This window comes from Macaca nemestrina, chromosome 2 (assembly GCF_043159975.1).
Source record: "Macaca nemestrina isolate mMacNem1 chromosome 2, mMacNem.hap1, whole genome shotgun sequence".
NCBI classification, from domain to species: Eukaryota; Metazoa; Chordata; class Mammalia; order Primates; family Cercopithecidae; genus Macaca; species Macaca nemestrina.
In genome coordinates, this window is record NC_092126.1 from 115,996,660 (window position 1) to 116,020,105 (window position 23,446).

At 54.8% G+C, this 23,446-nt stretch overlaps 1 protein-coding gene across 3 annotated transcripts in view; it reads left to right on the forward strand.

Annotated features, from left to right (window-relative positions):
- LOC105480548 (nischarin) overlaps positions 1–23,446 on the forward strand; it is a 38,775-nt gene that overhangs the window by 14,056 nt on the left and 1,273 nt on the right. For 2 of the 3 annotated variants that reach the window (XM_011739587.2, XM_011739588.3), the window contains exons 4-20: positions 2,981–3,029; positions 3,936–4,099; positions 4,425–4,520; positions 5,874–5,969; positions 8,276–8,428; positions 9,367–9,435; positions 9,897–10,082; positions 10,249–10,377; positions 11,439–11,552; positions 11,879–11,990; positions 16,215–16,339; positions 17,445–17,494; positions 18,820–20,223; positions 20,972–21,314; positions 21,713–21,869; positions 22,368–22,496; positions 23,015–23,176. In XM_011739587.2, coding sequence (XP_011737889.1) covers positions 2,981–3,029; positions 3,936–4,099; positions 4,425–4,520; positions 5,874–5,969; positions 8,276–8,428; positions 9,367–9,435; positions 9,897–10,082; positions 10,249–10,377; positions 11,439–11,552; positions 11,879–11,990; positions 16,215–16,339; positions 17,445–17,494; positions 18,820–20,223; positions 20,972–21,314; positions 21,713–21,869; positions 22,368–22,496; positions 23,015–23,176 — 3,538 coding nt within the window. Of the gene's footprint in view, positions 1–2,980; positions 3,030–3,935; positions 4,100–4,424; positions 4,521–5,873; positions 5,970–8,275; positions 8,429–9,366; positions 9,436–9,896; positions 10,083–10,248; positions 10,378–11,438; positions 11,553–11,878; positions 11,991–12,577; positions 12,975–16,214; positions 16,340–17,444; positions 17,495–18,819; positions 20,224–20,971; positions 21,315–21,712; positions 21,870–22,367; positions 22,497–23,014; positions 23,177–23,446 lie in introns of those variants that run through there. The other variant, XM_011739589.2, reaches the window with a different exon arrangement.

The following is a 23,446-nucleotide window of genomic DNA, read 5'->3' on the forward strand; positions in this document are numbered from 1 at the left end:
AGATCATGCTATTGCACTCCAGCCTGGGAGACAGAGCGAGACTCTATCTCAAAAAAAAAGAAGTGTGCTGTTGAAAGTGAGGGTCGTTCAGTACTGATTGTGCGGAACCCTTTACCCTGAGATAACTGTAAGAGCCTTGTGTCCTGAGAGGCCCTGGAGCTATTCTTGAGGAATTGAGGTGGGCAGAGATTGGCAGCCCCTGGATGGAACCTGCTCAGCTCCAGGCAATCTGATAGCAGGGAGGGTTGCGAAGTGCAGATCTGTAGATGGGGCGTGGTTCTCAAAACCATCCGCGGAGAAACAAGCCTTTGGATCACTCCAGGCTCTTCCTAATCTTCAGTTCTTCACAGCTGCGAAGGAAAATGTCATTTAGCTTATGTGGTTGCAAGAGACTGAAGTTAAACTTCAGAGCACACCCATCACCTCTGCCCTCACTTCCAGCCGGAGCCCTGTCCTGCTCCGCGCCTGCTGCGCCCCTCTCCTTGCCCTTTTCCATTCGGCCGTGCACCCTGCCGGTCCTTTAAAGCTGAGGCTCCGTGTGCTTGTTTTGCTCCCTTTGCTTTTTGTCCAGGGGGTACAGCAAGGAGTTATTCTCATGCTGTAAATAAGCTGAATTTCAAGCAGATTAAATGAATAAACACATTTTTTTTAAAGATTCCATAAAGGACCGAAAGAAAATTAGAATATTTTTATAATTGTGGAGTGAGAGAAGAGGCCCAAGAAGTCATGAAGGATAAAAAAAAAATAAAGGTTAAACAATGTAAAAATGAAAAATCTGTCAGAAAAAGAACCATGAACAAAGATAGAAGGTATACGCAGACTGGGAGGAAATGTTTACAACATATAAACCACCATTAAAATGGCCACAGTGTATAAAAGATAAGAGAGACAAACAACACAAGAGAAAAACAGGAAAAGGACACTCTGTCTCCTGTGTCTTTAGAATCCCATAAACACGTGAATTGCTTGTCCGGGTGAAAGCGATGTTCCCAATGTTCCTGTGAGTTATGAAGATTATGCAGCCTCCATCTGGAGCTGTTTACGAAAAGGCCTGTTGGCTGCCATCTGTCGATGAGTTAAAATTCTTACCTATGGGATGTGGGGGTGGGACGCTGAGGGCCTTGGGGGGCACTGCCAACCCCACAGTTATTACACTGAAGTGCTGAGGCAACTGGTTGTATATGCAGAGGCCCAAGGCCAAGGACTTGAGTGTGGCTTTGCTGGTTTTTAGCCATGTAAAATTGAGGATATCAGCACTTGTCCACCTCAGTTTGTTCATTTGTGAAATGGAGTTCCAGATAGAAGCTTCCATCGCTGGGTGCGGTGATTCACGCCTGTAATCCCAACAATTTGGGAGGCTGAGGTGGGAGGATCTCTTGGGGTCAAAAGTTCAAGACCACCCTGGGCAACATAGTGAGACCCTGTCTCTACAAAATATTTTCTTAAAAATTAGTTGGTTGGCTGGGGGCAGTGACTCATGCCTGTAATCCCAGCACTTTGGGAGGCTGAGGTGGGCAGATCAGTTGAGGTCAGGAGTTTGAGATCAGCCTCGCCAACATGGTGAAACTCTGTCTCTACTAAAAATAATTGGCCGGGCACCATGGCACATGCCTGTAATCCCAGCTACTCGTGAGGCTGAGACAGGAGAATGGCTCGCACCTGGGAGGCAGAGGTTGCAGTGAGCCGAGATTACACCACTGCACTCCAGCCTGGGCAACAGAGCAAGACTCCATCTCAAAAAAAAAAAAAAAAAAAGCAGGTCATTCTGATGCACACCTATAGTCCCAGCTACTTGGGAAGTTGAGGCAGGAGGATTACTTGAGCCCAGGAGTTCCAGGCCGCAGTGAGCTATGGTTATACCATTGCACTCAGCCTGAGTGACAGAGAAAAACCCTGTCTCTATTTAAAAAAAAAAAAAAAAAGGCAGTTATCTCTTTTCCTCTTGTGGGATGTTGGGAGGATTCAGGAACCTTAAGTGGCTCAGGCCATGACCCAGTATGAATTAGGATCTGGGGTGTTGTTTGTATGACTGGAGGCTTGTCCTTTTTCTGCCTCCTTCATCGCATCATTTAAAAAGGAAATCCTTCCCACTTCTTTCTTGGGACCCTGGGACTGAGTGTTACTGTTGTGAATCTGGAAGGGATGAGCACAAGAAGAAAGCAAGTGTTCACTCTTTTCCTGAGACAGGTTTGAAACATGAGAGAAAGTGGAAATGGTCATTCCCGGGGAGGGTTAGCTCTGGGCAGTCCTTCATCCCACCAGGGTGATAGGAGCCTCTCTTCCAGAAAAAAACAGGACTTTTCTGTCTGCTACACCCTCTCCTAGGAACACCCAGAGCCAGTTTTGGGAGCTGCTGGCTTCCCAAAAGCCCTTAGCATCATGCAGCTCTGCTGGCCTCCTGGGCTACAGTGCCCTTGGCCCTGTGGAGTAGAGTCGCAGCATTAGGCTGGTTTCCCTTCTGCTTTGGAGGAGATATTTCAGGTATCCATATAACTAGAATATTGAGTTTCCCTTTCTAAGCTTCTTGCTTCATTGTAGGTTTATGCCCTCTTTTTTTTTTTTTTTTTTTTTTTTGAGACGGAGTCTCGCTCTGTCGCCCAGGCTGGAGTGCAGTGGCGCGATCTCGGCTCACTGCAAGCTCCGCCTCCCGGGTTCACGCCATTCTCCTGCCTCAGCCTCCCGAGTAGCTGGGACTACAGGCGCCCACAACCGCGCCCGGCTAATTTTTTTTGTATTTTTAGTAGAGACGGGGTCTCACCGTGGTCTCGATCTCCTGACCTTGTGATCCGCCCGCCTCGGCCTCCCAAAGTGCTGGGATTACAGGCGTGAGCCACCACGCCCGGCAGCCCTCCTTTCTTTAATTTAACTTTCTAGAGAGATGGCACTGGCACAACAGAGGGGGTAGATAGCAGGGAATGTGCAAATCCCAGGGACTGGGGGCAGGTGGACTTCCTGAGGGCAAATTTTGTGTTCTCTGCAGGAGATAAATGGCATCACTGCAGCACTGGCTGAAGAGCTCTTTGAGAAAGGTATGTGGCCACAGGTCCCTGAAACACTGGGCATAAGTTGTGTAGTTTTATGAGACGGCCAGAGGCACAGGATGACACAGAAGTCACTCTGGAGCCCACCTACCTGCCCTGTAGGTGGCCAGGTCTGAGGAGCTGTGGTCCCTCAGTACTCCTGAGTACCATGTCAGGGGCTCAGCCCAGACTTGGGCTCTGTTCCAAAGCCCTGTGGTGGGTGCTGGAAGGTGGGTAGCACGCTGCTCCCTCACACCTGGTTTGTGCTTACCTGAAAGGGCTCAGATGGCAGATAGAAGCTGACCCTGGGTCCCATCCCTGCCAGAGAGCACAGTTATAGTGGCTAATGTGTGATGAATGCCTCCTGTTAACATCTTACTGCCTTCCCCCAAGAGCCACAGGTATAGGTGAGGATACAGGGTCAGAGGACCAGTCACCAACCTGAGGGCACATGACTGGGAGGAGTGGAGCGAGGACCAAGCAGCAGGCGTTTGGGCTCAGAACCCATCCTGCTCCCAGGCTCTGTGCCGTGCTGGCACCATAGGCCTGCGCCTGACCTGGGTGTTTGCATTTCAGAGGTTGCAGCATAGGTCTGTCACCCAGAATGCTGCCTCTCTCGGCAGCCTCACTGGCTCAGTGCATTTGGTCTCAACTTGGCCTCACTCCTCCCTCAGTGGCTCCCCAGCCTCACAGCCCCACAGCCCTGCCCTCCTCTGTCATCACATGTCTAGGGTTGCCCTATGCCTAGCAGGCACCCAGGAGGGCAGCAGCTCCTGCATGCCCAGGGCCCTGGCTTTGCCTTGACACAGTGGGTGCTTGCCAACTGCTTGTTGACAGAAAAGATATGGAAATCCCAGCTGCATGAGGGCTGGGGCTGCGGCTGGACACTTATCCTTCAGGGCATGGCTCTTGCAGGAGAGCAGCTCCTGGGGGCCGGCGAGGTCTTTGCCATTGGACCCCTGCAGCTGTATGCCGTCACGGAGCAGCTGCAGCAGGGAAAGCCCACGTGCGCCAGTGGGGATGCCAAGACTGACCTCGGGCACATCCTCGACTTCACCTGTCGCCTTAAGTACCTTAAGGTAAAGCTGCAGCAGCTCAGCTGTGGGGAGCCCCTCAGTCGGTGGGGGTGCAGCCTGCGGGGGACTGGCTGGCAGTTTGTGTGAAGGAGACCATGTGGGACACTTGGTGGAAGGAAGGCCTCCTGGTTATTCTTGGCACTGTGCTTCTGGCTGTGGGCACCAGGGGGCAGTCGTGACCCAGTGTCCTGTTAAATTAAGTCTTGGCCTGAGCCTACTTTGTTGAAGGCAGAAGTGGTCAAAGTTGTCTTCAACTTGTCAGCTGCTGCAGCACTCCCCGATGGGTATGCGGTGCTGTTCCCAATTTAAGCCTTATCTTTGGCCTCAGGTTTCTGGCACAGAAGGACCTTTTGGGACCAGCAACATTCAGGAGCAGCTCCTGCCATTCGACCTATCAATATTCAAGTCCCTGCATCAGGTGGAGGTAAGGCCCGGTGCTGCCGGAGTGCAGGAAGGCCTGCACAGCATCCTCTTGCTCTCAACTCTGTGGCTAGGAAGTGTTTGTGATGTTGGGTGTCCTGATTTAATCATAAGGTGCTGTGCTTTCGTGTTTGGCAGTATGTGACAGGTTCTGCGTAGGTGACCAGGCCCTCTGAAGGCGGAGAAAGAGAGGCCTCTCCTGTCCCTGGCTGGTCTGCATGCCTCTGTCCTGGCGTGAGCTGCAGGGGCGGTTAGCCAGGGTGGAGCACCAGCAGCTGGCTCCTTCTGGGCCTCCTCATAGAGGCAGGGGGCATGTGTACCTCAAGTTCAAGTCCTGGGAAGTCATCCTGAGGGTCAGACAGAGCCAAATACAAGTCTGTATTTCCCAAGGCCGGTTGGCAAAGAGCTTCGAGGATGCCTCTGGGGCACCCACACAAGAAACGCTCTGCGTTTGTCCTGCTGGACTCCTTGGTTTGCACTGCCAATTTCAGCATTTTTGAAAAGAAAAGAGAGTCAGTAATGATACAAAAAAATGTTTTAAAGCATAATATTTTGAGCGTGGCTTTGGTGTTCTGCCCTGTGGCCCCCTGTCTCCTTGATTGAATCTTCCCAGCAGCCCTGTGAGGAGGACACTTTTATTTCCATTTTACAGTTGGGGAAACTGAGACTTGGGCAGATAAGGAAGTTTGGCCAGGGCCACACAGTTAATGAGTGGAAAGCTGGGATTTGAATTCAGCTGAGACTGCTTCCAGAGCCTATGCTGCACACTGGGCTATTCTGTCTACAGCGGTCTCGGGAAACTTGCGGTGTGTCCTGCTGCCGAGTGAGGACAGGGAAGTGAAGAGGAAACCTGACCCAGCCCTGCCGAGCAGGCTGAGGCTCTGGATCTGTGTCTGTGGGTGTGCTTGGGCAGGTGGCTCGGGGAGTGTGCTTTGGTCTGTGGCTTGCCCCTCCTCACCACCCGACAGCTGAGCTCCATGGAGTGGGGGCTGGGTGAACAGGGAGACCCACCCCACTCACTGTGCTGTGGAGGCCGCTTGTTCTCCCCAGCAGTTTCCATGACCCACACTTTGTGTTCATCTGCCAAGCCCCAGGCAGCCCTTACAGAGGAAATGGAATTTGTGGTCCATTGTGAGTCTGAGAGGCCAGGCATCTTTCTTACTAGATACTTCAGGGAATGTTTGGTCAGCACTGACACTGGGAAAAAGAGAGACTTTGGTTTTGAGTGGCCTCCCGTCTCTGAGGATTTGGGTTGCCCGTCGTCGTGCTTTTGTATGGGCGTAGGGAACACCTACATCTGGAGACTTCTGATGGAGCAAGGATTTTGTTTCTGAGATGCAGCTGCTCCTCATTCCAGATAAGTCACTGTGATGCTAAGCACATCAGAGGGCTGGTCGCATCGAAGCCCACCTTAGCCACACTGAGTGTCCGCTTCTCAGCAACCTCGATGAAGGTAAGCTTCACGTATATCCTGCCTGGGGCAATGTCTGTGGGTCAGGGTCCTGGGCTGTGGTCTCCACCACTGAGGATGGGTGAGGACACTGCTATGTCTATCAGTATTCAGAGGCTGGACCTTCTGTGGGGAAGCCACACACTCATGGGGGGCCTCCGAGCCCTTGACAGCCCCTGGGACACTTTAGTTCACATCTGCATTAAAAGTTCATGTTGTTAACAGGGCATTTTAAGGAACTTGGCTTTTTTCCCCCCAAAAATAAAAAATGTCATTGGTGTTTTTGTTTTGTTTTGTTTTTGTTTTGAGAGAGAGTCTCGCTGTGTGGCCCAGACTGGAGTGCAGTGGTATGATCTCAGCTCACTGCAACCTCTACCTCCTGGGTTCAAGCGATTCTCCTACCTCAGCCTTCCAAGCAGCTGGGATTACAGATGCCCACCACCACACCCCACTAAGTTTTGTATTTTTGGTAGAGACAGGGTTTTACCATGTTGGCCAGGCTGGTCTCGAACTCCTAACCTCAAGTGATCCGCCAGCCTCAGCCTCCCAAAGTGCTGGGATTACAGGCATGAGCCACTTTGCCCGGCCTTCATTGGTTTTTTAATGAACAAATTGCTAAGCTGTGGCAAGTGGTAGGACCTTTATTAATTAGATTGATAACTAAGCTTAGATTGTTCCTCTAAGCTTTAGCGATCCCTGGCTAAGCCCTCATTTGTATCTTTTTCTCCATGGCTTGATTAGAAGGTGAGGTTGTGGAAATGCTAGGCCCTGTTGTTTATATGTGAGCAGCAGAAACATTCAAATTGGGAATGTGTGTTTCTGTTTACCTTTTTATGTATTACATCTTGCTAATGTTAAAATCTTTCCCCGGGTATAGAAAAGGCATGTAGTGGCTAATATTATGACTTAAGGCTCCTGATCAAGACTTAGGTTTGGGCCAGGTGTGGTGGCTCATGCCTGTAATCCTAGCATTTTGGGAGGCTAAGGCAGGAGGATTCCTTGAGTCCAGGAGTTGGAGACCAACCTGGGCAACATAGGGAGACCTTGTCTCTTTAAAAAAAAAAAAAAAAAAAAAAAAAAGGATTTGGTGAAAAATATTCCTCTTGAGGCTTGCAGAGAGTGTATTGGGCCACCTGGTCCCTCTCCGAGCACTTCTCGCTGTCTTGCTGAAGGAGCCCAGGGTGACCCATTGTGAGAAGAAAGGTCTTGTCAAAACAGATAGGCCTGCCTTCCTCCATTTTGATGGTCTCTGGGCTCTGTGCTACTCCCCTCATCTTAGCATTTTCTGACTTTATCCCTGTGAAATAACGGTTTTAAAGGCCTGGTGTCCGCAGTGAGGACCACATCATCAGCTTGGAAAGCACAGCTGCCTGGAAACCATGAATTCTCACCTTCAGCTTCTGAGAAGCTAGAAAAGACAGCTGGCTGGCCAGTAGCAGTGGCTGGCCCCTATAATCCCAGCACTTTGAGAAGCCAAGGCAGGAGGACCACTTGAGCCCAGGAGTTTGAGACCAGTCTGGGCTATGTAGGGAGACCTCGTTTCTACAGAAAAAAAATGTTTTAATTGGCTGGGCAAGGTGGTGTGCGTCTGTAGTCCCAGCTACTCAAGAGGCTGAGGTGGGAGGATTTGCTTGCACCTGCGAGTTTGAGGCTGCAGTGAGCCATGATGGTGCCACTGCACTCCAGCCTGGGCAACAGAACGAGACTGTGTCTCAAAGAACAAATGGCTAGGTGCTGTGGGTCACGCCTGTAATCCCAGCACTTTGGGAGGCTGAGGTGGGTGGATCACCTGAAGTCAGGAGTTTGAGACCAGCCTGGCCAACATGGTGAAGCCTCTATCTCTGTTAAAAATGCAAAAATTAGCCAGGCGTGGTACACACCTCTAGTCCCAGCTACTGGGGAGGCTAAGGCAGGAGGATCACTTGAGCCTGCGAGGCAGAGGTGGCAGTGAACTGAGATTGCACCACTGCACTCCAGCCTGGGTGACAGAGTGAGACTCCATCTCATAAAAGAAAAAGCCAGAAAAGGCATCACCAGGTCACCAAGGCAAAGGCCCTTTGGGCTTGAAAAGCATTGCTCCTAAAGCAGGACCAGGACTTATTCTAAGTGGCTGTTATGTGGTGAATTGTTCAGCTTTGAACGATTTCACAATCGTTTAAAGACATAGGAACCAAAGGCCTGCTTTAATGCAAGTTTACTTCCACATGCTAAATATGCTCCAGCCCTTCCTTAAATTCTGCAATGACTGTGTTCCCAGTGAGTGTTGCGTGAGGGCCCAAGTGTGGTGCTCAACAGATGTTTTTATGCAGGAAGTCCTTGTTCCTGAAGCCTCAGAATTTGATGAGTGGGAGCCTGAAGGCACAGCCCTAGAAGGCCCTGTGACTGCCGTCATCCCCACTTGGCAGGCGTTGACCACGCTTGACCTGAGCCACAACAGCATCTCCGAGATCGACGAGTCTGTGGTATGCTCTCAGCAGCAGGTGCCAGGGGTTTCTCTGACCCCACCAAACCCTGAGTTTGAGTATTTAACTCAGCTTTTTCAGGAAGGATCACAGAAAATCTATATCTAGTGCTCTGTGCATTGCCTGCCATTTTAAGTTAATTATAAAATGGGGGCCAGGCGCGGTGGCTCATGCCTGTAATCCCAACACTTTGGGAGGCCGAGGCGGGAGGATCACCTGAGGTCAGGAGTTCAAGACCAGCGTGACCAACATGGTGAAACCCCATCTCTACTAAAAATACAAAAATTAGCCGGGCGTGGTGGCGGGCGCCTGTAATCCCAGCTACTTCGGGAGGCTTAGGCAAGAGAATCACTTGAGCCCGGGAGGCAGAGGTTGCAATAAGCTGAGATAGTGCCACTGCATTCCAGCCTGGGTGACAGATTGAGACTCCGTCTCAAAAGAAAAAAAGAATGGGATCATTTAAAATTGGTGAGGTGGTACTTAGAACCAAATAAAACATATGAATTTCATGTAAATGTGGTAAACTATAACCACACTAAGTGATGATATCACTCCTTAGATGACAGATGTGCCCATAGAATAATGACATCCAGAGGGCATTTGGGCAGTAAGAGTGTCATTCCTGTGTTTGCGCTGCTCAGGGAGTGTGGGCAGGGTTGAAGAAGGACAGACTCCCTTCTCTGTCTGGGACCTTGCCGTGTGTCATTTTCACAAGCCAAGTGTTCCATGAAAACAATGAGTAGTGCCCAGCACTGGGGGCCCTGTGTGCGCCTTTGGATGTGCTACTGGCTGGGCAGTGGGAGGTGTGGTCCTGCAGGGACAGCCCGTGGGAGTCCGTGGTCAGGAGGAAGCATCCTGGGGTGCCCGTCCACTGTGTGGGGGACCATGTTTGGGGTCCGACCCCTACATTAACATCAGGTGTTCTTTTCTTTCACAAGAAACTGATCCCAAAGATTGAGTTCCTGGACCTGAGTCACAATGGATTGCTGGTTGTGGACAATTTGCAGGTAGTGCCTTTGAAGACCAGTGCTGCCCGCACACACTCCCCAGGCCCCTTTCTGAGAGTTCAGGAGACTGATGCAGCCTTGGGAATTTGGCCATACCCAGGGGTTGTAAGGGCAGGGGTTGCTGTCTTCCCTTTAGGATCCCAGCAATGCACTGAGTGATTGTTGCTCTAGTTCCAAAGAATTAGGAAGCATGAGTAAATACAAACCAGGCATGATGATGCACCTCTGTCCTGAAGGTGGACAGCCATGTTTTCAATGCCCACCCCAACTGTCTGCAGGGGTGCCACTGTGCTGTGGCATGTGTGGCAGAGAAGAGGGACTTCCCTTCCTAAAATAACTGTCAGAGTGACTTGCAGAACTGGGTAGTTTGGGTTGGAAGGCCCATCCTGCCATTAGTGTCAGGCCCCTATCTTTGGAGACTTGACCTGAGCCACTTTACGCTGTTCTCCACACCGCTACAGCACCTGTATAACCTTGTGCATCTGGACCTGTCCTACAACAAACTCTCCTCCTTGGAAGGGCTTCACACCAAGCTGGGGAACATCAAGACCTTAAACCTGGCAGGCAACCTCCTGGAGAGTCTGAGTGGCCTACACAAGCTCTACTCACTGGTCAACCTGGATCTCCGGGACAACAGGATTGAACAGGTGAGCCCACAGACCTCGCGATTTTGGGATTTCTGTGCCTTGGTGTGTATCATGTTAAAGAAGAATGTTAAGATTCCTTTCATTTAAAAGAGACCATGAAACGTGTTGGCGTGTTGCTGAAGTGTTAAGAGAAGGGACCAAAGGGGATGGAACTCATACCTTGCAGATGGAGGAGGTCCGGAGCATAGGTAGCCTCCCGTGTCTGGAGCACGTGTCTCTGCTGAACAACCCTCTGAGCATCATCCCCGACTACCGGACCAAGGTGCTGGCTCAGTTCGGAGAGAGGGCCTCAGAGGTGAGCCCCAGCGCAGTCAGAAGAGCCCAGGGAGACCCTCGGGATGCAGTCAAGTCTGCATGGGCGGTAGGGGGATATATGTCCATTGTTCCACCCTTGCCTGCTTTAGAAGGAGGTCCTGCCCCTTGAGGGCTTTCCGGTTCTGGGAAGTCCACTATCTCCCCAGGAAAATGCTCCCTTGCATCTCCTGCCCCTCCTGTCTTGGATAACAATGTTTATTCTAGGAAAGGGTCAGAAATAAGATCCTTAAAATATTCATATCTCCTGGACAACTTGTGGCCATAGTACCTGACCGTAAACCCAAAGGGTTTGCCTTTGTCAGTGTAGCCCAGCCTAGTGTCTGCTGCCCCTTGCTGTGTCTGTGCACCTGCCACGATGCTGACCAGACGCACTTAACCAGGTTCACCCATCGCCTGGGCCCGGAGCAGGCCCCCTGATTCTCTGATTGGTCCTTGGACCTTCTGTTCTCCCCAAATCCCAGGTCAGAAAATACCTGGGAACTATTTGTGTCCCACCTCCCTCTTTTTGGCCCCAAGTGCCCCTTCGTCCACACAATCACAAGACCACGAGATGCCATCTCCTCCCCTCCTGGGCTCCAGACCTTGGGAAGCTCCCAGGCCACAGAGTGTCAGCTCCTGTCCAGGCCCTTGGGACCTTCCCTCATTCAACCACCCTACCCGACTGCCGACTGGCTGCCAGCTGCCACCCCCTCCTGCATTTGCAGGTGGGGCCTGCCCTTTCCCACTGCTCTTTTGAGAGTCTGCCTTCTGCCTCTAACTGGGGACTTAGTTCAAGTTGCCCAAGAGTTTGCTGCTCCTGTTCTTGGTGAGGGACTCCAGAGACAGATGTAGGGCCTCCCTGGACCCCTCCAAGGCACTCCCAGGTCTCTTCCATGAGTGGTGGAGAGCCGCCTCCGAGCAGGCTGAGCCTCCCTCAGCCTGTGGTGTCCTCACATGGCCTGGCCCACAGCAGGTGCTCACGCCCCTCCTCAGCAGGGCCCCACCATCCTCCTGCCGTGCTCACTAGTCCCCATGCTGATAGCTACTTTCTGGATGCTCTAGGTCTGTCTGGATGACACAGTGACCACAGAGAAGGAGCTGGACACTGTGGAAGTGCTGAAAGCAATTCAGAAAGCCAAGGAGGTCAAGTCCAAACTGAGCAACCCAGAGAAGAGGGTGGGTTTGTGTGGCAGGTGGGAGGGCAGTGGTGCAGAGCCAGCCGGGAGAGGAGCCAGTTCAGGGGGCTTGGGCCATGGGACTGCTCAGGGCTGCCAAGTTGCCAAGTCCAAGCTGCGCTCCTCTCTGGCTGCATGACCTCGGGCAAGTCGTGGCCTCTGTATTCTTTTTGGGTTGGGGACAGTGGTAGTTCCTGCAGTAAGGATGGGACGAGACCATCTTCACCCCGTTGGTTGGAACCGTTGCGCTCCCTCGTCACACCCCTGGCCTTGGGGAGCTCTGTGCTTCCTCTTCTCTCCCGGGCTGACGCAAGCACTTGTCCTCAGGGTGGCGAAGACTCCCGGCTCTCAGCTGCCCCCTGCATCAGACCCAGCAGCTCCCCTCCCACTGTGGCTCCTGCATCTGCCTCCCTGCCCCAGCCCATCCTCTCCAACCAAGGTAATCGTGTATGTATCTTGCTTCTAGTGGAGCCACACAGCCCTGCCTGGGCCTCCTGGCTGGGCTGGGGTTGGGGAAGAGGTGCCAGCACCAGTTTCTGACAGGGTCAGACACAGGGAGGGCTGTGCCTTCTGCAGGCTGGTCCTCGCGGGGGGACACGTGGCAGGGGTGCCTGGCCTGATGCCAGCTGTTGCTTGCTTGGTGAGGACTCCCGATTGCTCTGATGCCCACATCCAGCTCCTCTAGGAGACCGCAGGGTATCTGACAGGCCCTGAGGCTGCCCTCTGAACAGACTCGGGCCTGTTGGCTCATGGGACCGTCCCATTCCCTCGCCGGCAGCACAAGCAGGTTGGCTTCTGGTTATAGGAAGCTGGGCTTGTGACTGTACTGTCTGGAGCCCGAATCCCTGTGCAGGGAAAAGCTTGCTTTTATCATTGCCTCATCTCTGTGGTGTGACCCAGCCCCAGAACGCCATGTTTGTGGGGCCAAGATGGGCCATCTGTGTCCCTGTGGACCCATGGAAGACCAGGCCCATTCATCTGCCCACTGTCTTAGCGTTTTCAAAGGGCTTTCACCTCTGAACCCAGGCATCCTCGGAGATGAGTGAGTGAAGCAGGTCCCATGAGCGTGTCTGCTGGCCTGGCCCCCACGGAAGAGGGGAGGGTGTGCCGTCCCGAGTGGAGCCGAGGCTCGGGACACGCAGGAAAGGACGCCGCCTGCCCGGGCTCCTGGAGACGCAGAACTTGGTGTGAGGTCTTGGGAAAACAGTTCAACCCTATGTTTTAAGAGCCAGAAAAACATTCCCACCCCTTGACCTGGTAACCCCACTGGTGGGGATTTTCTCTTAGAGGGATAAGATACTGGGAAGGGGAGGTGAAATGCTCACCACTGCCAAAACACGGGCTGCAACTGCAACATCGGAGGATGAGAGGGACAGTCGGCTGTGGCGCAGAATGCTCGGCAGCCCTCCCAGCAGGGACAGGAAGACTGGGCAGGAAGAGGGGAGAAGCACTCAAGTTAAGGCAAAAGGCCCGACGCAGAGCAGCACACTGAGGTCACACCCATGAGATGTGGAAGAGAATTCCATTGCGTGGAGTGATGGGGTTAGGTGCCAGGATGATTGCCCATTTTGCTTCTGTCAGACTCTTGACTAAGGATTTCTGGTTGCATTTTATTACATAAAAGCCAGGGAGGTTATATCACGATGAGGAAGCTTCCCTGAGGCCGCCTCCTGCAACGCAGCCAAGCGAGCCTGTGGAGGCACCATATGACTGTAGGCCTCTGGGGACAGGGAGCTGCATCTGCTTCTCAAGGCCAGGGACATGGCCGTTTCTGCCAGCATCTGTTGATCAGTGAGTGAGTGAATGGGCAGGTAGAGCAGGAGCCAGTGAAGAGCAGACCCTGGGTGGGTTGGGATGCACTGTGCCCCCAGGCTGCAGCTGCAGGCAGCCCCCCACATTGTTGGAGAAGCCTCTGCACCAGCTCAGCCCCCTCCTCACTCCCCTCGTGCCCTGGGGACACTCTGCAGAGGGGCACTCTGCAGTCTGTCCCCGCCATCACTGGACTTCTGGACATTGCCTCCAGATTTGCACCTCTTCAATAAAACTGCAGTGGATGTCTTTGTGTGCACCTCTCTTTCCTTTTGGTGAGAAACAGCAAAGGTCGGACCCCTAAGGATTCTCCTGATGTCTCCGCTCTATCTGCCGAGTGCCCTTTCTGACCACTTGTTTGTACAGGCCACGGTCCGGGACGGGAGCAGATAGACTCTCCCTATCCCTGTCCACATTTCCTTGTGTCCAAATGGGGCTTGTTGGGGGGTAGTGGCAAAAGGCATTGGTCTTTTTCTCACTGATTCAGAGGCCTCCCCGTGTGTTTGTTCAGCCGCGTGTTCCTGGGTCTTGCCTGGATGGGCAGGGTTTTTTTAGCGCGTGGGAGCACCTTTGCTGACCCATGCCTGTTGCTTCCAGCCTGGTTCCCGAGAAGGGAGCCTACTTGCGAATGAACTGGGCACTCGGACCTGCCTGAAGGGGGCGCTGTCCAGACAACACCCAACCTCCTGTTGTGGCAGGTGCTGTCAGAGCCATGGATGATTGTGACTCTAGGGGTGGTCACCAGAGTTGATTGTCCAGCCAGGCCCAGGGGCTGAGAGGAGGCTGTGTGGAGAGGTGGTTAGGAGCCAGGGCTTGGTCAGCTGAGTTTGCATCCCAGCTTCCTAGCTGTGGGACCTCAAGCAACTTGTAGCCCCTCTGAAGCTGTTTTCTCAACTGTGAAGTGGACGCACCCTACTTCATTGATTCTAAGAGGCACGCATTTCCACCTGGTGACTTCTCTGAAATTGAGGTGCGTCTTTCAGTCAGTGGCGTCTCATAGTCGCTGTCAGCCAGCTGGTATTCGAGATGGAGTCGTGGAAAACCCGTGGACACCTTCTGCTAGGACCAAGATGGCACCACCTGCCGCATCTTAGATTTGATGAAATGTGGTAAATAACGAGAGGCATGCATGAGCGAATGCTGGGGAGGCGCTTGGCACTGCCCAGAGCTCCACAGAGGTGGTTGATGAGGGCTGCCCTTTCCCACATCCTTAGTGGGGGTTCAAGATGACCCAGACCGTGCCCCTTGGGGAGCTTGGAGCCATGCGGGAGGATGAGCCATGTGCTGGAGGAGAACAGGGCAGGATGGTGTGGGGCTTTTGTAGACTGTCTAGAGCAGAGAAGGTCGGCAGTGGAGGTGGTGTCTGAGGTGGATCTTGAAGGATGGATAGGAGTTGAACATTAGCAGGCAGAGGGTGGATTGCAGGAGAGCAGTGGCCTGGGCAGGTGCCCAGGGAGGCCCGTCAGGGTGCTTCATGCATGGCTGTGTGCTTGCTAGCCTTCCTGCCTGCCTACCCCCTGCTGCTTCGCTTTGTGGGGGCGTCTGAGCTTGGGCCCACCTGCCTGCCTCACTTGTGGGCAGAGGACCCAGGCCGTGTGAGTTGTCCTGTCCCGGGGAGCAGCTGAGCTGGTCGGGGGTCTCGACCTGTGGGGCTCAGAGGGCTCGGAATCATTTCACCGGGCTGTGGCGATGCTGGGCTGTGGAGGCAGGCCTGGGGCTCCTGTAGGCCTCAGTGAGACTGGTGGCCGATGCCCAGTGTTCACCCTGCTGGCCGCAGTCAGGAACATGTTCACAAAGGCTTTACCTTCAAGCAGTCTAGAGGTGATCTGAAGTGGAGTAACAAGTCCAGATAGGCTACATTCATAAACAAGCTTCAGCAGGTTTTAGGAACACTATGCATTTATGGGACGCAATGGGTCAGAGTGCTGCTGTCCATGGGAGGTGGCCCCAGGGCAGGTCAGTGGGCACGTCCTGTGGTAAGTGGGACTGTGGATGTGAGCTCAGGCTGGACTCAGCAGCCTTGCTGGATACCAAGGCCTGTAAGGGCTGGCCCCCTGGTGAATTGTCCCATGCCCTATGTATCTGTGAGTCCTGCAGAGATGACAAATCAGGGGACAGGATCATGTCTAGTCACCGTCTGGGAAAATGCTCCAGGAGTGAACACATTTCAGGCTCTTGACGATGTACCTCCAAACTCTTCGGATGGGTGGGCCAGCCCGCATGTCTGTGCCGGCCTCTGCCCAGTGAGGTCAGAGCCAGGCCACACAGTCAGTCTGACTTTGGTAAAAGTTGAGAGGCAAAACTTGCCTCTTGTTTCAGCTTGCCTTTCTTTGTGTACTTCTGAGAGCGAGCATTCTTTTCATGTTCTAGCCACTGGCCGTTCTTCTGCAGAATGTCTGTTCACATCCCTTGCTGTCTGTTAATGGGGTTTCCAGCCTTCCCCCATTTTTGTAGCCCCTGTAAGAACTTTTTGCTGACTAGTGATATAAATCCTTGTCAAATATTGCAAACATTTTTTTTCTCATTTCATCTGGTTTTAATTTATCCTGGTTTTTAAAAAATGTGTCTGTGGGAGTTTAATTTTTATGTAGTCACATCTATCAGTTTTTTCCATTGTGTTTATTCTCAGAATGCCTCTCCTTGCTCTGAGATTAGATAAGCAGTCATTTGTTCTCTCTTGAGTTATTTTGAGATTTCAGTTTTAACATTTTCTTCTATAATCCTTGTGGCTGGGTTTTGGGGTCTGGCTAGCCCCCGGCCATGCCGGTAGCCTGAGAGGCCCAGCCCCACTTGTTGAACGGCCGCTCTCCCCGCCCCACCCACCCTGCCTGCCTGCCCGCCCTGGTCTCTCCAGGAATCGTGTTCGTTCAGGAGGAGGCCCTGGCCAGCAGCCTCTCATCCACCGACAGTCTGACTCCCGAGGACCAGCCCATTGCCCAGGGATGTTCTAATTCCTTGGAGTCCATCCCTGCGGGACAGGTAATGCCCTCCTCCCGCTTCTGGGGACCATACATCTGGGGGTGGACCCTTCTGCTTGGGGTTGTGTGCAGTAGGAAGTGGCCTAGCTGGAGCTGAGGCAGATGCTTCCAGGGTTTGGCATCCTCTGCTTTGCGCCACGGTCTTTCTCTTGGACCTGTCTCTAGTTGAGTTTGTCTTCCTGACAAACCCAGTGGTTAAGGATTTATTTTCAGCCTCCCTCCTTCCCTTCCCCACCCCCTTTGGTTGATGGGAACAGGCAGTTCTCTGTCACTGGGCCCAGGATGCGAGGGGGCAGGTGACCCTGTGAGCAGGCTTCCCTAGGGAAGGCATTTCAAAAGGCCCTTGTGCGGGGGCTTGTTTGGGTTTTTTCTGTGTTTCCTGGCACCCCTGGAGCCACTTGGCCCCTTCCCGCATGTCACCCTGGTGGTCTGGGAAATAGTCTAACTCCAGCTCCTCCTCTGTGGTTGTTACTGAGGGTTCCGGAGCCCCTTCCTGTGTCCTGAGAAAAGAGAGGAGGAAAGCAAGGGTGCTTGCTGTGTGCTTGGCGAACGTGCTTGGTGCCTGGGCCTCCCTCCAGCCCCATCTCTGCAGCGGCACAAGGTTATTGCCTTGTGACACTGGGACAGTTTGCAGAGTCCTTGTCTGTCCTCAGTACTCCACAGTACTCTCCCATCACCCTTCCCTGGGCCACAGAGCAAGAGATTCCCAAGCCCTAGGTCTCCCCCAGTTCACAGAGACCACTGGGAGGGACTTGCCAGGGCTGTGTCCACTGCTGGCCAGTTAGGGTCAGACCAAATTTGCAGACTGTCTACCTGGACCCTTGCATAGCACAAGGAGCAGTCAGATGCCGGATCCCTGGAGAGTGGCGAGAGGCTCTGGCCCTGGGTTGGGAGTGTGGGAATCCCAGCCCTGCTGTGTACTGGTGGGATAGCCAAGTGAGTCTCTGCCCTTGGGTCCCAGAGTGGGCCCCAGGGTAGAGTGTGGGGATGGGGAGCCTCCTCAGGGTGGTGATGGAGGACAGAATGCCCAGCTCAGAGTCTGGCACCCGGTAAATGCCGGGGCTGGCTACAGCAGGTGGGGACTGACTGTGTTTCTTTCTCCATAGGCAGCATCTGATGATTTAAGGGACATGCCAGGAGCTGTTGGTGGTGCAAGGTAAGGAAGAGGTTGGAAAGGGACCTGGGCCTGGCTGCACGGCCTTCTGCACACGCTGTGCTTGCGGGCCGGGGTGGCCAGTCAGGTGTTTTTAAAAATCCGTTCACAGAAGTCCTACAGAACTATTTCTTCCTCTAAAGAGACACAGGTGATGGACTTTTCCATCTCTTTCCCAATTCAATACCTAAACTCTGCTCAGCACATGTTGCCCTACACCAGGGGCTGGCAAGTCAAGGCCTGTGTGTGGCCCACAGCCTGGGAGCTAAGAATGACAGTTACATTCTTTTTTCTTTTTTTGAGACGGTCTCACTCTGTCGCCCAGGCTGGAGTACAGTGGCATGTTCTCGGCTCACTGCAACCCCCGCCTCCCAGATTAATGCAATTTTCCTGTCTCAGCCTCAGTCTCCTGAGTAGCCCAGACCACAGGCGCACGCCACCACCCCAGCTAATTTTTCATATTTTTAGTAGAGATGGAGATTCACCATGTTGCATAGGCTGGTCTCAAACTCCTGAACTCCAGTGAGCCACCGTGCCTGGCCAGAATGACAGTTGCTTTTTTTTTCTTTGAGACAGAGTCTTGCTCTGTTACCCAGGCTGGAGTGCAGTGGCGTGATCTAGGCTCGCTGCAACCTCCACCTCCCGGGTTCAAGTAATTCTCCTGCCTCAGCCACCCAAGGTGCCCTCCACCACACCTGGCTAATTTTTCTGTTTTTAGTAGACATGGGGTTTCGCCATGTTGGACAGTTACATTCTTAAAGGGCTGTTAAAGATCTTATGGACAGGGTAGCCCATAAATCCCCAAATGTGTACTCTGACCCTTTGCAGAAGTTTACCAACTCCCATTCTACACGCGAGGGCTGCAGTGGCCAAGAAGAGCTGGAATTTTAAGTGTGAAGGTCCTAAGACCTGACCCAGCCCACTTCCTTGCCACGGAGGCCACCAGGGGCGACAAGTAGATTCATGCCCTGGAGTGTTCGTTCTCTCTAGGGCTTATGGCAGCAGCTGAATGACTTAGAAGTCCACGAGAGTGCTTCTGTTGTGGGAACTCGTGGTCTGGGCATAGCTGTGCCGGGCACCTATGTTCCAAGCCCCTGAAAGCATAGACTCTGACCAAACTGGTGACCCAGCCTTCCAGCAGGCAGCACTGGCTCCCACCAGGGCCCTCATCCTGGGAGCTGACTTGGCTGTGTGGGAGGCTTGGGAGACCCATGGGTTGGTTTCTTAGGGTCAGGGTGTAGCAGCGGGCTCCAGAGGTGGGAGGTGGGAGGTGGGAGGTGAGAGGGGCCCCTCCCAGCATGCTACTGACCTGGCCTCTCCCTGCACAGCCCAGACCATGCCGAGCCGGAGGTTCAGGTGGTGCCCGGGTCTGGCCAGATCATCTTCCTGCCCTTCACCTGCATTGGCTACACAGCCACCAACCAGGACTTCATCCAGCGCCTGAGCACGCTGATCCGGCAGGCCATCGAGCGGCAGCTGCCTGCCTGGATCGAGGCTGCCAACCAGCGGGAGGAGGGCCAGGGCGAGGAGGAGGAGGAGGAGGAGGAGGAAGAGGAGGATGTTGCTGAGAACCGCTACTTTGAAATGGGGCCCCCGGACATGGAGGAGGAGGAGGAAGGAGGCCAGGGGGAGGAAGAGGAGGAGGAGGAAGAGGAGGATGAAGAGGCCGAGGAGGAGCGCCTGGCTCTGGAGTGGGCCCTGGGCGCGGACGAGGACTTCCTGCTGGAGCACATCCGCATCCTCAAGGTGCTGTGGTGCTTCCTGATCCATGTGCAGGGCAGTATCCGCCAGTTCGCCGCCTGCCTCGTGCTCACCGACTTCGGCATCGCAGTCTTCGAGATCCCGCACCAGGAGTCTCGGGGCAGCAGCCAGCACATCCTCTCCTCCCTGCGCTTTGTCTTCTGCTTCCCGCATGGCGACCTCACCGAGTTCGGCTTCCTCATGCCAGAGCTGTGTCTGGTGCTTAAGGTACGGCACAGTGAGAACACGCTCTTCATCATCTCAGACGCCGCCAACCTGCACGAGTTCCACGCGGACCTGCGTTCATGCTTTGCACCCCAGCACATGGCCATGCTGTGTAGCCCCATCCTCTACGGCAGCCACACCAGCCTGCAGGAGTTCCTGCGCCAGCTGCTCACCTTCTACAAGGTGGCTGGCGGCTGCCAGGAGCGCAGCCAGGGCTGCTTCCCCGTCTACCTGGTCTACAGCGACAAGCGCATGGTGCAGACAGCCGCCGGGGACTACTCAGGCAACATCGAGTGGGCCAGTTGCACACTCTGCTCCGCTGTGCGGCGCTCCTGCTGCGCGCCCTCTGAGGCCGTCAAGTCCGCTGCCATCCCCTACTGGCTATTGCTCACACCCCAGCACCTCAACGTCATCAAGGCCGACTTCAACCCCATGCCCAACCGTGGCACCCACAACTGTCGCAACCGCAACAGCTTCAAGCTCAGTCGCGTGCCGCTCTCCACCGTGCTGCTGGACCCCACACGCAGCTGCACCCAGCCTCGGGGCGCCTTTGCTGACGGCCACGTGCTCGAGCTGCTCGTGGGGTACCGCTTTGTCACTGCCATCTTCGTGCTGCCCCATGAGAAGTTCCACTTCCTGCGTATCTACAGCCAGCTGCGGGCCTCGCTGCAGGACCTGAAGACTGTGGTCATCGCCAAGACCCCTGGGACGGGAGGCAGCCCCCAGGGCCCCTTTGCGGATGGCCAGCCTGCTGAGCGCAGGGTCAGGTGAGATCAAGCACAGCTCTCAGGGGCCCGGGGGCATGGGTCTGGCATGTGTGTGATCTCAGCATCTGCAGCTCATGTGTGGGCTGGAGGTTGCTGCGAGAGCGGGGCCCCCTCCCGCCACCCCTTGTCCCCCAGCCTCCCTCTACATCACCACCTACATCACCCCAGGTTTGGTGCCAGGCTGCTCTTTATCTCAGTGCTCTAGAAGAAGCCCAGGAAAGCTGTCCTCTCACAAAATGGGTTGGCCCAGCCTCTTGCCACCCATGCAGGGCAGGCCAAGGGAGCTGCCCCGACTTTGCCTGCCCAGTGGGAGAGCAACAGGTTGCAGCACACTGAGGCCAGGAGAGCTGTCGCCCTGGCTGTCGCCCTGGCTGCTGTGCTCCACTGGACCCAAGCATGGTCTCTAGGCACCACCCCCGCCAGGGTCATAGTCCCATGGATGGCTCTGTGGGCCAGGATCTGCCTTAGGCTTCACCCATCTCAACATGTTGCTGTGTTGTTCAGGCTGGTCTCAAACTTTGGGCTCAAACAGTCCTCCCACCTCAGCCTCCCAAAGTGCTGGGATTATAGGCGTGAGCCACCGTGCCCAGCCGTGCTGTTCTGTTCTCCCATAGAGAAGCTGGTGGAGGTCCGCAGTGACCCATAGATGATGTGTGATACATGCAGTCTCCTCACTCTGAAGCTGCACATGCGATGTGAATCTTCATTTGGGCTCCACTGTTAATATGGTGTTTTTCGGGGGGTACAGCAATGACCAGCATCCCCAGGAGGTCCCAGCAGAGGCTCTGGCCCCAGCCCCAGCGGAAGTCCCAGCTCCAGCCCCTGCAGCAGCCTCAGCCTCAGGCCCAGGGAAGACTCCGGCCCCAGCAGAGACCTCAACTTCAACTTTGGTCCCAGAGGAGACCCCAGTGGAGGCTCCAGCCCCACCCCCAGCCGAAGCCCCTGCCCAGTACCCGAGCGAGCACCTCATCCAGGCCACCTCGGAGGAGAATCAGATCCCCTCGCACTTGCCTGCCTGCCCATCACTCCGGCACGTCGCCAGCCTGCGGGGCAGCGCCATCATCGAGCTCTTCCACAGCAGCATTGCTGAGGTAGCGGCCCGGGTGTGGGTGCCAGCTATGGCACAGCCAGCCCTGAGGGCGAGGCCCAGCTTCGCTTCAGGTCAGCCTTAGATCCCTGGACTTTCCTGATGTCAGGGAGTCCTCAGCTGAGCTGCTCACAGCTTTGAGGACCTGGGCAGTGAGGTCCTGAGTTGCCCTCCCCTCGCTATTTGTGCTGTGTCACCACCTCCTGTGCCACTTCCAGCCCCAGGTAGAACCCCCTCCCACAGCCATCTCCCACCCGTCACTTCCTCTCTGCCTTGAAGCACATGGACTCACTGGTGAGCCAAGAGGGGCTTCACATGTCTCCTTGTGGGAGCTGTGGGCATGTCCCTGGTATGTGCAGGTTGCTAGGGTGGTGGAGCTGACAGGAGTGCCCCCGTCTCCAGGTTGAAAACGAGGAGCTGAGGCACCTCATGTGGTCCTCGGTCGTGTTCTACCAGACCCCAGGGCTAGAGGTGACCGCCTGCGTGCTGCTCTCTACCAAGGCTGTGTACTTTGTGCTCCATGACGGCCTCCGCCGCTACTTCTCAGAGCCACTACAGGGTAGGCACAGGGCCTGCTGGGGCTCAGGAGCTTGGAGTGTGTGGTTGGGACAGGCTGGGGGTCATTCTCTGGAGCCTTCTGTGTGACTTCAGGAAGCAGTCAGTGACTTGGCTGCAGTGGGCTGAGAGTTGCTTGTCTGAGGAAGGGGAGCTGTCATGAGGGAGGGGTCCATGGCCAGATGTGAACGCAGAATGCACTGTGCCAGGGCCCGGCGACTGCTTGGGAACGGCCCCTGATGAGAAGGGGTCAGGCAGCCTCTGCCCCTGGGGCCGCACAGGAAGCCTTAGTCAATGATGTGGTGACTCCCCTGAGCTGGGTGAGGCTCAGACTCCAGACAGCATTGCCTATGGGGCCTTGCGTGGGTGGAAGCGGGAATAGCTCCTTGCCAGGCCTGGCCAGGCCAACCAAGAGGACCTGTTCCTGCTGGACGTGTTGCACACCTAGGACCCTTGTGCTTGCCTGCCACCGCCTCCCTCTGTCCCTTTCTCCATCACACAGATTTCTGGCATCAGAAAAACACCGACTACAACAACAGCCCCTTCCACATCTCCCAGTGCTTTGTGCTAAAGCTTAGTGACCTGCAGTCCGTCAATGTGGGGCTTTTCGACCAGCATTTCCGGCTGACGGGTGAGTGACCCTCTGTGCTTTGTCCTATTTCAGGTGAAGGCCAGCATCACCAGTGGGCTTCCACCTTCCGTATGGGGGTGGGTTATCATAGACAGTTATCTCTGTGCTCAAGAGCCGCTTCTTACCCGGGGCGGGAGGAAGCAACTTCAGGAACTGCTGAGAGAGCAGAACTCATGCTCCCGGGCTCAGAGCAGGAGGCAGGGTGTGCGGCAAGCACTGGCCCGGACAGAAGCAGAGTGGGCCCTGGTCTTGGGCAGGATGTTTCTGACTCACACTTCCTGGGGAGAGAAAACTAAGCTCTTTGCCTAATGCCTCTGTCTCCCCTTCCAGAAAAATGCCTAAGCTCTTCCGGCCTGAAGGAATGGCCACTTCCCAGGGCTCCATGATGCTTTCCTACGTGGGCCCTCCTGGCGCTGGCCTCTGGGCTGAGGCTTGCTAGGGGCTCGGGGTGGCTGTCAGTGGCAGGGATAGGGCTGGGGAGCAGTGGCCTGTGGCCCTGACCATCCCCTCTCGTGCAGGTTCCACCCCGGTGCAGGTGGTCACGTGCTTGACGCGGGACAGCTACCTGACGCACTGCTTCCTCCAGCACCTCATGGTCGTGCTGTCCTCTCTGGAACGCACTCCCTCACCGGAGCCTGTTGACAAGGACTTCTACTCCGAGTTTGGGAACAAGACCACAGGTACCCCTGTCTAGCTCAGGCTGCAGACAGGCTGCCTGGACAGACATCACAGGCCCCAGGGTGGCTCTCTGTGCCCCAGAACCCTCTCTGCTTCTGTCTCTCTTTTCTCACTTAGCTGGCCAGGGTTTTATGTGGGGCTTTTCTATGGCAGAGTCTCCACCCCAGCAGTCCCTCAACCATCTGGCAGACACATCTCTGGTGCCTGCTCTGGGCTCCTGGCCTGTGGGCCCCATACTTGGAGCATCCTCTCCTGCCTCTCTCATGCTGGGG